The sequence below is a fragment of the Epinephelus moara genome, chromosome 22, assembly GCF_006386435.1.
Source record: "Epinephelus moara isolate mb chromosome 22, YSFRI_EMoa_1.0, whole genome shotgun sequence".
In the NCBI taxonomy this organism is placed as follows: domain Eukaryota; kingdom Metazoa; phylum Chordata; class Actinopteri; order Perciformes; family Serranidae; genus Epinephelus; species Epinephelus moara.
The window spans coordinates 31,912,413-31,925,807 of NC_065527.1; the positions used below are offsets into that span (position 1 = coordinate 31,912,413).

Here is a 13,395-nt window from a genome sequence, read left to right on the forward strand (position 1 = left end):
GAAATTCGCCTCCTCCGCCCAAATCAAACCGGAATGCCAAAAAATTGGGGGTCTGCCCCCAGAGGCTGTATCGCCGTCTGCCGGAAGTCAGACGCTGAATACAGCCGATGGGTTCTGAGAATGGAATGTGGTCAGGATACAATGCAGGCCCTTAAGTTAATTTGTCCTTTCGTCTTTCATATTTTTTCAAACATAATACATTTTCTCATGATTCTCTAACCAAGACTACTTCTTATTTAGTTGTAGTCTTGTTTTCGTCATGAAAATAGGTCATTAACAAATATCTATCGTCTTAGTTTTTCATTAGAATTATTAGAACAGACATATACACGAGCAGCAGGGAATTGGTGCATTAGGCAGCAGCACTGACTAAAGGGATAGTGCACCCAAAAATGAAAATTCAGCCATTATCTACTCACCCATATGCCGATGGAGGCCCTGGTGAAGTTTTAGAGTCCTCACATCCCTTGCAGAGATCGGTGGGGGCAGCAGCTAGCACACCTAATGGTAGACGGCGCCCCAGACTAACGTCCAAGAACACAAAATTGAATCCACAAAGTATCTCCATACTGCTCATCCGTAGTGATCCAAGTGTGCTGCAGCCCCGGCATAAAAAGTTGTTTGGAAAAACGTCATATGAACTCTGTTTTTAACCTCACTGTAGCCTGTAGCTCTGACTGCTTCTCTGTGCTCTGCGCTCACATGTGCGTGCTTGCGTGCAACCAGCAAAAGCATGAGCTTTGCTTACCCGTGTTTACATCACGTGACACGTGAACAGTAACCACAGAGCTAAAAGATAATTTGCACTACGGTCTTTTAGCAAAGGACAGCCCAACATGTCTTGAGACTTTGAAATTGAGGAGGAACAGCATTTCTTTGTTGAGCCGTATTTGTTTGAGCCCGAGTATACGGACGGAACTCAGGCTACTGGACGAAGCAGCCGCCGCAGCTCATGAGCCTAACCCTCAGCCAGCCGCAGAATACCGGAGTCGAGCACTGGAAACCTGGTGGTGTAGTTGTTTCAAATGCAAAGCAATGCCAACGGATGAGGAAAGTCTTTGCTGCTCAGACTGGGAATTGGCGATGCCTGCACTTGAGAATCTGGACATCAGTACTGACGAGACTGCTGCTCTTCAGAGACCGTGCATCACCGATCACCCTGAGCGCGCACACGTGAGCGCGGAGCACAGAGAAGCAGTCAGAGCTACAGGCTACAGTGAGGCTAAAAACAGAGTTCATATGACGTTTTTCGAAACAACTTTTTATGTCGGGGCTGCAGCACACTTGGATCACTACGGATGAGCAGTATGGAGATACTTTGTGGATTCAATTTTGTGTTCTTGGATGTTAGTCTGGGGCGCAGTCTGCCATTAGGTGTGCTAGCCGCTCCCCCCGCCGATCTCCGCAAGGGATGTAAGGACTCTAAAACTTCACCAGGGCCTCCATCGGCATATGGGTGAGTAGATAATGGCTGAATTTTCATTTTTGGGTGCACTATCCCTTTAAGTGGTAGGTGATTGATTTGCCTGACACTGATTGATTTAGATTCAGCACCGCAGTAGTGGGCAGCTCCAGTTAAGAGCTTCTTAAAGAGCGATCTTAAGAGCGATCCTACGAAGGGCATTAAGAACTCATCTGGAAAAAAACCCTATCTTAGCGACCCTTCTTAGCTAAGACGTTCTTAAATGTGCTCTTAAGTCTTAAGATCGATCGTAACTGGGAAACGCGGCCAATGTCTGACAAACAACTGGCACCTTTTTTGGTTTAGGTCCTCTCAGAAAATATTGAAAAAAAAAAAAAAAAAAAAAAAGCTCTTCCTGTAACTAAAACTCAAGGTGTCATCACTCTGATCCCGATACCAAACAAAGACAGGGACTGCCTAGAAAACTAGCTTCCTATCACACTTTCAAATGATGATCATAAAATTTTGGCCCGTTTTTGCGAGCAGAACAGTTTGTTTGCAAATGTGACCATTATGATGCGCAAAATTCAGATGGAAGGCAGGAAAAGATCAATCTATGTCCTGCATGAATTGGATTCAGAGGAAAGTGACTACATAAAATGGCTGGATGAACCTGCAGACAGCAGGTATCATCAGAAAATAGAAACTCATGTTGGATGTGAGCCATACAAAACCAAGAAAAATGACTCAAATGAATCAACAACTTGACCACTTTGCCCGGTGTGGACACAGTCGACATTTTCAAATTACCTCATCCTCCAGACCTTTCAACATTATTAACATTATACAGTGAGTGGCTTCAAGCCTACAAGTGTCTATAGTAAGGCTACGCAGTATGTTGAAAATGTAACTTCACTGCAGTATCAACATGTGCGATACAGGTATCACAAAAGACTGCTTGAACTGCAATAATTAGTATATTTAAAGGTGCCATGCATTGACATGATGCGTGCCGTATTGAAACAGAGGTGTTGGGTTACTATACTTATTTTGAGTATTTCTCATGTCACAGAAACCACTGACAGTGAAACCTTATTTTGGATGTTATTATCAATCTGTCTGTGATGTATCAGGGTTTTTGTTCTGGTGTTCTTCACAGATGTCACACCTGTCCGCTCACCCACCAGCTCTCTGAAGCTTGGGGCACTGCTGTTTCCTGGTAGAGCTGGCAGGGCAGCACGGAGGTCCCCAGGGACCTCTGGTAGACAATAACCTCTTATTACCTTGTAGATTCATAAAATACACCTAAATTCTGGAATATGTAAATATTACGACAGACATTGCTGTTATCTTACATCATCAGCTGTGTCCAATCTAAGTTTATCTAAAAAACTTGTGATTCAGATGAAATGACACTGAATACAGTACTAGCATTTTAAGAATCAACTGTTGTTGATGGTTTACACACGGTGAGAGATCAATTCAAGAACAGGAGAGTCCATTAAATTATAAATACATTATATTATTGGGAGCTAAGTCAAGTCATTTCATTTGTTAATCACAAATGTTGATGATAGTGATGTAGAGGGAACATTAACATTTTTTTTAAGACAACTTAAAACAAGTCTAATCAAAGATTATACTAATCAAATAATGAAATCAAAGATCATCTATTAAAGATTAGACTTAATTTGGAGTCTGTATCAGTCTTAATTCTGACTGTTTCCTAATCAGTGTTTAACAAAGTCTTGCCGTCAGTACTTAAATTCCTGCCGGAAAAAAAACGTTTCAACAAGCATCTCCACAGCTTGAATTATTACTGCTGCTCTCACCAACACACTTGTGTCTTTTGACAAAACAGGGCCGAGTGTATCTTTTATTGCAAACGCTGCAACTAAATGGTTTCTCTCCTGTGTGGACAGTCAGGTGTCGTCTCAAATCTCCCTTTAGTGCAAATCCTTTACTACAGATTGAACAACTAAATGGTTTCTCCCCTGTGTGGACAACCAAGTGTCGTTTCATATTTTGTTTTAGTGTAAATTTTTTACTGCAAACTGAACAACTAAATGGTTTCACCCCTGAGTGGAAAGTCAAGTGTCGTCTCAGGTGTTGCCTCTGTGCGAATCTTTTACTACAAACTGTACAACAAAATGGTTTCTCCTCTGTGTGGATTCTCATGTGTTTAACCAAACTGTTACTGAGACTGAAATTTGCTTTACAAACTGAGCAGGTGAAACAATTTTTTCCCGCATGATCTCTTAATGATGTTTTTCCAGTATTACAGTCCATATCACTGACAGGTACTTCATTGTTTTGCAACAAGTTTGAATCTGACTGAGATTCCTGAGTGTCCTCCCAATCTCTACTGTCATCAGTCTCAGGTTCAGAGTGTAAAGTCCTCTCAATGGTGTCTGGTTGTAGATGTGTGTCTGAATCTGAGTTCCTGGCTGGTTCTGGTCCTCCACAGTCCTCTCCATCAGCTTCTGTTTCCATCTGTTCAGTTTGTCTGTTATAAAACTGTGAGGACTGGGGTATCTCCTCATCTTCTTCTTCACTCTTCACAGAGACAGAAGTGACTGTGAACTTGACATCAGCCTCCTCCAGCCCTTGAAGCTGCTCTCCCTCCTGACTGCTCCAGAGTTCCTCCTGTTCCTCTTTAATGTGTGGGGGCTCTGGGTCCTCCTGGTCCAGACTGGAGCTCCACTCTTGCTGCTCAGGGGAAGCCTCTTCTTTAACCACAAACGGCTGCTGGACATCTGTGGAGAATAATGAAAAACATACATATGATCAGAGGTAACACTGGCTGGCATATGCCAGCTTTTGGCTGGTATCACGCGTGGTTTGTGGCGAAGCTCCATTACCAACTGGTAGTACTCCCCGTGATCCACCCTTTTTTAGAGTCTCATGTACCCACACAGATCTCCGTTTCCCTGTACCCAACAGCCTTTCGCCCTCAACCAGAGCTACAGCAAGTATCCTCTGCCTGTCCATTTTAAGAACTAGCTTTCTTTCTCTACTTATGAACAAATATGCATGTACCGTCAAAAAGCGAGACGATGAGCCACTTTGAGATAAAAAGCCGTCAAAGATAATAAAACAATAAAACCAGTACAAACCTGCTCTGTGTGACCGAACTTCAGGGTTGTAAACAGCGTCCAGTAGTTTCTGTTGTCGGTGATTCTCTTTTGAACTGAACTCAAGTTTCTCCTCGTACTCTGCTATCGTTGTTTCAAACAGCTCAAAGATCTCTTCAGCAGCCGCAGTTAGTCGCTGGTTGACAAAGGCTCTCAGCATTTGAACTTTAGACATTATTATAAATTACAGAAACTTTTCCTCAAAAACAATCAAGTTAAAATGGTTTGTTCGATCTTATGTGCGCTGCGGTGAAAGATTACATTCGCGTCCGCCTACTTCCAGCTAGCGAGCTAACCTCATTAGCTTTGCAGAACACCGGGGGCTAATCCAGACGTTTAAAATTGGAGGGAGCAGCACACCATCCATTCAGACGGGATTACCTGGACATTGTGGGTCCATGAAAATTTGTTATCCTTCGAATTGTTACTCCGACTCCGCTGTGGTCGCATTCCGTTTCCGTATATTTCTAGCTAGCACACTATGCTAACTTTATTTAGCATTCTTAGCTAACAGAGACGAGTCTGCGGTGAAACGTTCCGAAAACTTAGAAAAAGTCCATTTAAACAAGTTTATCTTAACGTACGGAATCCGGTGGTTCACTCCGGTTGTATCTGATGAAGTAGGTGATGGAAAGAGCAGGGCTCACGGCGGAGAAAAGGGTTTTCAGCAAAGACCTGTCAACACACCCCTTCTAGCAGACTGCAAACAGGAAGTAAACCTGCTGCCAGCACCGCTTCTTCAAAATAAAAGTGATCACACTATTTTACTCACTGCTAGTTGTGTTGCAGAATGGCCCATGAGAATGTTATTTCATACAGTTTATTGTATTATTGGTTCAGTATTACTGATATATCATGATTTAAGCAGCATCTTGAGTAAAAAAAAGTAAAGGATTCTCCCCTCTCTCTTCCACATACACATACACACAATGATATTCCCTGCATTTATAAACATATATCAATCTAGCAAATAACAGGTTAGGATCAACTGTGTGACTGTATTTTCCATAATGGTATCAGAAAAAAATATTGCAAATGCTACAGTATGGAATCTGCGACATTATTAATGCACCAACTCTACTACAACTCACATTAAGATTACTTGTTTGAGACCTTAATGATGTTGTATTCTTTGACGAAGAACTCTGTCATTCTGTTTACATATTTGTATTTGTTTTTCTGTTAAACTTTTCTCCCTTTTTTGTGAAATATTAGATCATTTTACCTCTTTGGGCCTCAAACGTTGACTTACTTAAAAGAAACCATGTCACATTTTCCCAAGTTTAGAGGGGAAATGTCTCTTTGGTGAAAATGCTAACAACTCAGAGACACCTGAAACACATCTGCTTACTTGTTAGTGGTTACAAGACTTTGAGCCTCTGTTCAATCATTAAATACACATCATGACTAAATGTATCACACTGTATGTCCATCCATCCATCCATTTTCTAAGGTCGCCAGATTATCGCAGGGAGATAACCATTCACACTCACATTCACACCTACAGACAATTTAGAGTCACCAATTAACCTATCTCCAATCTGCATGTCTTTGGACTGTGGGAGGAAGCTGGAGTACCTGGAGAAAACCCTTGCTGAAATGGGGAGAACATGCAAACTCTGCACAGAAAGGCTCCCACACCCGGGATCGAACCAGGAACCCTCTTGCTGTGAGGCGACAGTATGGTTGCACAATATTTCTCTCTGAAATATAGAGGAGGAGAAATATAAGGTAGCATAAAGTGAAAATAATCCAGCACACTTATTTGACAGCTTTAGTTACGAGTTACTTCTCAAATCAGGATTCTGTGCACAAAATATACGAAAAGCGCCTAAATGATGATTAATTTTTGTGGATTAAAGGACCCAACAGAATATTAAATTAAAGCTGAAATGATTGATTGATCAAACAACAGAAATTAATCAACAGAAGATTAATTTTTAATACCTCGTCTAACCACTTCTACTCTAAGATTTCCCTTTGGTGGAGGATAGATGATATATTAATGGTATGGAATGGTACATTGACTAAGCTATATGCTTTCATGGAGTACACCAATTGTACATTCACATTACTGTCTTTCACTTCAGAGCTTGATCTTGATAAAAGAAATCTTGGATCTCACCATATGAACAGCAATTATACATTATGCTCAAAGACTGAAAACCCTTTTGTGAAAATACTCTTCTAACAGATAGTTATTATATGCAGCCAACCTGCTAAAAATGGGTGATAGTCTTCTTTCTCATTGCCAGTAGACCAGAGCTGTGTACATGGCTCTGCAGTAGATGAGTATGCCTTTCTGTTTTTGTTTTTTACTTCTGGTGTGTCACGTTCAACCTCATGAATGCACTGAAAAACATGTTGGTGAAAAGTAGAGAGCTGTGTTTATATCAGTAATTGTGTCAATGGAACCTAAGTCGTTAATTTATAATTTATAAATCACAAATGTTGACCATAGTGTGGTATAAGTGCACAAAATATACTATGAGATGTTTTGAAACTATTTCAATCAATGAAAACATGAATGAAGAATATTTAGTAGGATGAATACTGATTTTCTGCCTAAGGATAGTCTGATTCCAGGCCTATATACAACTCAATGGTTTGTCGGTTAGGACAAAGGAGCAAAGCTGAGGTTCCAGTCCAATCTTTTCATTTGAAGATAGTTTGGTTTATCTGATAACAGAAGAAAAGGAATAAAATCTAGACACCATAGTTCCTAATTTCAATAGATAACCCAACAAAGGCAGTTTAGCGTCACAATTTTAACAGTGTTAACTTAGGCATAAAGAGAAAAACTTCCCATTAATGAAACTTATCTATACAGCAAATTAATCATAAACTACTAAAGCTGATTTAATGCATTTAAACAAAAGAAAACCTACATTTCACACAAACAGTTCAAACAATAGGAAGGAAAAGTCATCCACATGTGGCAAGCCAGCTCTTGGTTCTCTAGGGGTTTGCCATAGGTGAGCTGACTGCCTATAAAGGCTCTGAAGCTCCGCCCATCCAGGGAGCAGAGAGACAGACTGAAGAAGGTTAAAGGGGAGGGGATTTTCAATAATACATGTTATACCAAAAACACAGTGTCCAGAAAACAAAATAATGTTGAGAACAAATAACAGAATCAAGAAATGTCAACAGTTGAACAAGAATATATTTTTGACTGGTTAGACATGTTGGCCAAAAGATTGATTTTACTACCCTACATTCATTGTACTGTGTGCCACCCGGGTCTGGTGAAAGTGAGCTAACATTGCTGCTTCTTTGGTGATTACAGCAAGTAACGCCGCCTGACCCAACAGTGTTGCTGTGGAAACATCATGTTGACCCTCTGGTCTCCCCCCAGGTTGCCCCAGTGAGTAGGTGGTTCAATTTTGAGTCACAAACTCCCTGTCTGAGTGTATCGTTTGATTATCCAGAGCACCGCATTCTCCAGGGGGTAGAGTGCACTCTGTCTGGGGAAACGAAGCAGCACAGTGCCAAGCCAGGTGAATGTGTGATTAACTTGTTCGTTAATTCATGTAGAAATATAACGCTCCCTTTCTTCAACCAACAGGGCTCTCATTTTAGTGACACATAACACAAGACAACATTTTAAGAGTCCTATGTAGCCTACAGCCCTGTGGTCGTGAGTCCTGTTTTGCCTCCAGCTAATGAAATGACATCATAGTGAGGTCAACCCTCAAAGGGTCTACTATATCTTACATCTCACATGATGTAGTGTAGTTTTAATTATCCAGTTAGTTACTGGTTAACAGGTGGGAGGCTATCTTAAGAAAAATCTACAAAAATTGACATCCCTAACAGAATTACAACACTTGTGCAGCTTCATTTTGTCTGAGAAGACTTTGTATCATCCTGAAATCTACAGTGTTAAACCTAGTCTTGCCCTCAGTGCTTAAATTATGCTGGAAAAAATGTCTCAACAAGCATCTCCACAGATTCACTTATTACTGCTACTCTCACCAACACACTTGTGTCGTTTGACATAGTTGAGTCGAGTGAATCTTTTATTGCAAACACTGCAACTGAATGGTTTCTCCCCTGTGTGGATAATCAAGTGTTCTTTCAGAGTTCCTTTTAGCGCAAAACTTTTACGACAAACTGAACAACTAAATGGTTTCTCCCCTGTGTGGACACTCAAATGTTTTTGCAGATGTCCTTTTCGCGCAAATCTTGCATCACAAACTGAACAACTAAATGGTTTTTCCCCTGTGTGGACGATCAAGTGTAGTTTCAGGTGTTCCTTTTGTGCAAATCTTTTACCACAAATTGAACAACTAAATGGTTTCTCCCCTGTGTGGACATTCATGTGTCTTCTGAGATGATGCTTTAGTATGAATCTTTTACCACAAACTGAACAACGAAATGGTTTCACCCTATTGTTTTGTGGCGGGTTTAAACCTGACTGAAGTTCCTGAGTGTCCTCCCAATGTCTACTGTCATCAGTCTCAGGTTCTGAGTGTGAAGTCTTGTCATCAGTAGCTGGTTGTTGCAAAGGACTATCTGGATCTGAGTTCCTGGCTGGTTTTGGTCCTCCACAGTCCTCTCCTTTAGCTCCTGTTTTCATCTGTTCAGTTTGTCTCTTATGAAACTGTGAGGACTGAGCATTCTTCTCATCATCTTCTTCGCTCTTCACAGGGACTGAAGTGAATGTGAACTTGATATCAGCCTCCTCCAGCCCTTGAAGCTGCTCTCCCTCCTGACTGCGCCAGAGTTCCTCCTGTTCCTCTTTAATGTGTGGGGGCTCTGGGTCCTCCTGGTCCAGACTCGAGCTCCACTCCTGTTGCTCAGGATGAACCTCTTTTTTAACCACCAACAGCTGCTGGACATCTGCGGAGAATGATAAAATACATACAACCCTCTGAGAAACTTTCATGTTAACACTTACACCACTAATAGCACTACTTTCTTAAACATTTGCACCTGGCTGTGTCAGGTAAAAGTTTCCTTTAGGGGGCAATACAGTAAAAGTTAAAAGAACAAAGGTTAATCATACTAAATGTTCATAAACAAACTGATCCCCCATGTAAGTAAGACTAGTTTAAAAAATACTTATGAACAAATATGCATTCATATTCAAAAAGTAAGAAAATGAGCCACTTAGTGATAATGAACAGCTCAGTGTGGTATCTACTTTTATTGGCGTTATTTTGTTTTTGAAAAACAAAATAACTTCAGATGATGCTGAGAAATTGATTCATGCCTTTATTATTTCAAGCTGGCTCAACTACTATAACGCACTTTTTTCTAGGCCTTCCAAAAAAAAAAAAACACCACTGAGAGACTTCAGCTCATTTAAAACTCTGCAGCTCAGCTACAGGACAGAGGAGAGAGCACATCAGGCCAGTCTGAGCTGCTCTGCACTGACTTCCTGTTACTTTTACAATTGATTTTAAGCTCCTCTTCCTTGTATACAAAGCCCTAAATGGACTGGGAACTAGCTACATTGCTAAATCCCTTGTTAACTATTTGCCTCCAACAGCACTGTGATCATCTGCCGCTGGTTTATTGGAAGTCCCCAGAAACAGCCTTTGGGGTGCAGCCTTTCTCAATTACGCTACAAAGCTATGGAACACACTACCTGTTGATATCAGGGAAGCCAGCTCACTACATATTTTTAAAAGAATGCTAAAAACATATTTGTTCACTTTAGTCTTTAACTAGCGCTTACTTTCCTCATATAGGTCCGAAACTCTTTCTTTGCATGCTTTTACTTTCTATTTATGCTCCACGCTGCTGCAACTTTAAAGCCTTATCTGTTTTTATGATTTTTAGTTTTCTGTTCTGATTTTATGCTGTTTTATGTTAATTCTATTTTCATGTGAAGCACTCAGTGCCTATAGTGCCCTTATTGTAAACCACTCTGCATTTCTTGTATGAAAGGTACTAAATAAATAAAGTTCATTATTACTACTATTGTTATTCTCATTATCATTTAGGTAGAGGATCTGAGTACTTCCTCCACCACTGGTTGTGATAATAAAACAATAACCAGTACAAACCTGCTCTGTGTAACCGGACAGGGTTGTAAACAGCGTCCAGTAGTTTCCGTTGTCGGTGATTCTCTTTTGAACTGAACTCAAGTTTCTCCTCGTACTCTGCTATCGTTGTTTCAAACAACTCAAAGATCTCTTCAGCAGCCGCAGTTAGTCGCTGGTTGACAAAGGCTCTCAGCATTTGAACTTTAGACATGTTTACTGAATCACAGCAACTTTTCCTCCAGACACACTCCTTTAAAGACGGTTTGTTCACTCTGATGGGCGCCGCGTTACTGGATACCGCCGCCTCCGTCTACTTCCAGAGAGCAATACAACTTCATTAGCTTCGTACGACACCGGACAATCCGCAATTTTTCAATTAGAAAGGACAGTGCAGACTCCATTCAGACAAGTTTATCTGGACATTGTGGGTTCAGGAAAAATACAGTTTGTTCTCTATCGAACAGTCACTCCGACTCCGCTGTGTGGCCGAGTTCTGTTTTTATTTCCAGCTTGCACACTATGCTAACTTCATTTAGCATTCTTAGCTAACAGAGGTGAGCCTACGGTGAAACGTCCCGAAAACTTAGAAAAAGTTCACTTAAGTTTTACCAAACATACGGCCTCTGGTGGTTCACTTCGGTTTTATCTTATAGCTACTCTCACAGATAACTCTTCTACGTGACAGAAACAGCGGAACTCAAGGCGGAAAGAGATGTTTTCGACAAATCTCCTCAACCAGACTCCGCACCGGAAGCGACACTGCTTCCGGCACCACTTCTTCAAAATAAAAGGTCCATGTCTGTCAATTATTCTGAGATCGTTGTACAGCAGAGTGGTCCTTGTCAATGTTATTTCATACAGTTTATTATGTTATTGGATCATTATTACTGATACTTCATGATTTAAGCAGCATCTTGATATTAGTTAGTTAGTTCATATCCACAAATCCCAGTGTAATAACTCTAAACCCTCCTTGAAAATGACACCAAGTCACACATGAAAACCATTTTTCCGAAAACAAGAAGGCTGTTAAGACGATAAATTTGTGCACCTTCTTAATGTATTTGTATTTAATATTGTTTTCGGGCTTTGTTTATGTCCTGTTTAATTATATTTTTTGTAATGATTTATGTCACTTCTATGTGGTTTGTATTCGATTGTCTAATAAAGAATTAAAACAACATGAAACGAAATACTCCTCCTCCTTCTTCTCCTCCTCCTTCTTCTTCTTCCTCTTCTTCTTCTTCTTCTTCCTCTTCTTCGGCTTAGTCTTCTGTTTTTTTTGGGGGGGGGGGGGGGGGGGTTAACTNAAACGAAATACTCCTCCTCCTTCTTCTCCTCCTCCTTCTTCTTCTTCCTCTTCTTCTTCTTCTTCTTCCTCTTCTTCGGCTTAGTCTTCTGTTTTTTTTGGGGGGGGGGGGGGGGGGTTAACTGCAGTTTGCGACCAAGGTCTTACACTGCTGCCATCTTCTTGAGTTAGTTAACTCCTACAATGTCCACTTAAAGTCTCTTCCTGTTGTTACGAGGAAGCTGACCAGGCAGCTCCTGCCTTGTTAAATTTCTCCAGTCACCTTGAGGTGTCCTGTTCTACATATCTACCAAGTTTAGTAAAAATCGATATGGCGGTTAGGCCTAGATNCAATCAGTTGCTATAGCGCCCCCCTTTGGCCAATTGATGTAATATTGCTTCATTCGCATCCTCCCGTTACCTATTACCACTGTACCAAATTTCACATGGATTGACCAAGTCAGTGACGAGAAAAACGTGGAACAGACACACACACAGACACACCCACAGACACCACCATAGACAGAGTTTTCATCATTATATAGTAAGATATAAAGCGTACTGCTGAGACGACCATGATCTCATCCTGGTGATGACCGTCTCTTCTTTCATATTTCCCTCTCTATTTCTCAATAAACAGACTTGATCTTGAATAGAGTGTAAGTGTCTTCCTCCGACTTCCTGATCCTAGTGCAGCTGCTCTGCTTTAGTGATCTCTGTCCATACTATGCCTTTATCCTCTGCTTTTGATATTTTAATATTTGTTTCTATGACGTACCCGAGTAGGAATCTTAATAAATATGGCTGCAGTGCCCTGTTTTCTCATTCTATCATGGATAGTTGTGATTTCATACATTAAATCTTGATGATTATTGTTAATGCCTGACATGAGACTGCACGGGGCAGAGTCAAGTCAAATTTTCCTTAGTTTGTTTCTTTCACGTGACCTCCAGCATGCACTGGGGCCGTTTGCAGCTAAATGCGGGGGAGCGTGTTGGGATGAGAGTCAGCACCTCCAAATCTGAGGCCATGGTTCTCAACTGGAAAATGGTGGATTGCTCTCCTCTGGGTTGGGAGGGAGTTACAGCCTCAAGCGAGGGAGTCCAAATATCTTTGGGTCTTGTTCACAAATGAGGGTAGAATGAAGCACGATATGGATCAGCAGTTTGGTGCGGCTTCTGCAGTGATGTGGGTGCTGCGCCAGACCACTGTGGTGAAGAGAGAGCTGAGTCAAAAAGCGAAGCTTTCGATTCACTGGTCCATCTACATCCCGACCCTCACCTATGGTCATGAGCTCCGGGTAGTGACCAAAAGAATGAGATTGAAATTAGTTGTCTACGTGGGGTGGCTGGGCTCAGCCTAAGAGATAGGGTAATAAGCTCGACATCCAGAGGGAGCTCGGAGTAGAGCTGCTGCTCCTTTGCGTCAAAAGAGGTCAGTTGAGGTGGTTTGGGCACCTGATTAGGATCCTCCTTGGCGCCTCCCATTACTCCGGGCATAGTCTCGCTCACCAGACCTTTCTCAAGAAAAGAAAGGTCTGGCTGGGCCGACTCTCACTTTAAGATTGGAGAAAAAAAC

The 13,395-nt window shown here is 41.4% G+C and overlaps 2 protein-coding genes across 5 annotated transcripts in view; both read right to left on the reverse strand.

The window, feature by feature from the left end:
• LOC126384325 (gastrula zinc finger protein XlCGF57.1-like) overlaps window positions 1–11,289 on the reverse strand; it is a 52,472-nt gene extending 41,183 nt beyond the window's left edge. Inside the window, exons 1-2 of one of the 3 annotated variants that reach the window (XM_050035326.1) lie at window positions 10,551–11,279; window positions 7,058–9,378 (exon numbers count right to left, since the gene is read on the reverse strand). In XM_050035326.1, coding sequence (XP_049891283.1) covers window positions 8,489–9,378; window positions 10,551–10,740 — 1,080 coding nt within the window. In that variant the 5' untranslated portion in view covers window positions 10,741–11,279 and the 3' untranslated portion in view covers window positions 7,058–8,488. Of the gene's footprint in view, window positions 1–7,057; window positions 9,379–10,550 lie in introns of those variants that run through there. The other 2 variants (XM_050035324.1, XM_050035328.1) reach the window with 2 other exon arrangements.
• Window positions 2,274–5,266, reverse strand: LOC126384331 (gastrula zinc finger protein XlCGF8.2DB-like). Of its 2 annotated transcripts, none has more exons than XM_050035336.1 (2): window positions 4,918–5,266; window positions 2,274–4,158 (listed from the first exon to the last, which is right to left on the reverse strand). In XM_050035336.1, the coding sequence occupies exons 1-2, from the start codon at window positions 4,934–4,936 to the stop codon at window positions 3,191–3,193; spliced, it is 987 nt and encodes a 328-aa protein (XP_049891293.1). In that variant the 5' UTR covers window positions 4,937–5,266; the 3' UTR covers window positions 2,274–3,190. The 2 variants fall into 2 exon arrangements, with proteins under 2 accessions (XP_049891293.1, XP_049891292.1); XM_050035335.1 differs by having other exon boundaries at window positions 2,283–4,158; window positions 4,519–5,264.
• Window positions 11,290–13,395: the final 2,106 nt, after the last annotated feature.

Bases quoted from the DNA above. Each gene is read 5' to 3' on its own strand.
- LOC126384331 (XM_050035335.1), bottom strand. From the start codon at position 4,711: ATGTCTAAAGTTCAAATGCTGAGAGCCTTTGTCAACCAGCGACTAACT. The intron at 4,159-4,518 runs GTTTGTACTGGT...TATTCTCCACAG, and splicing joins AGTTCGGTCACACAGAGCAG to ATGTCCAGCAGCCGTTTGTG.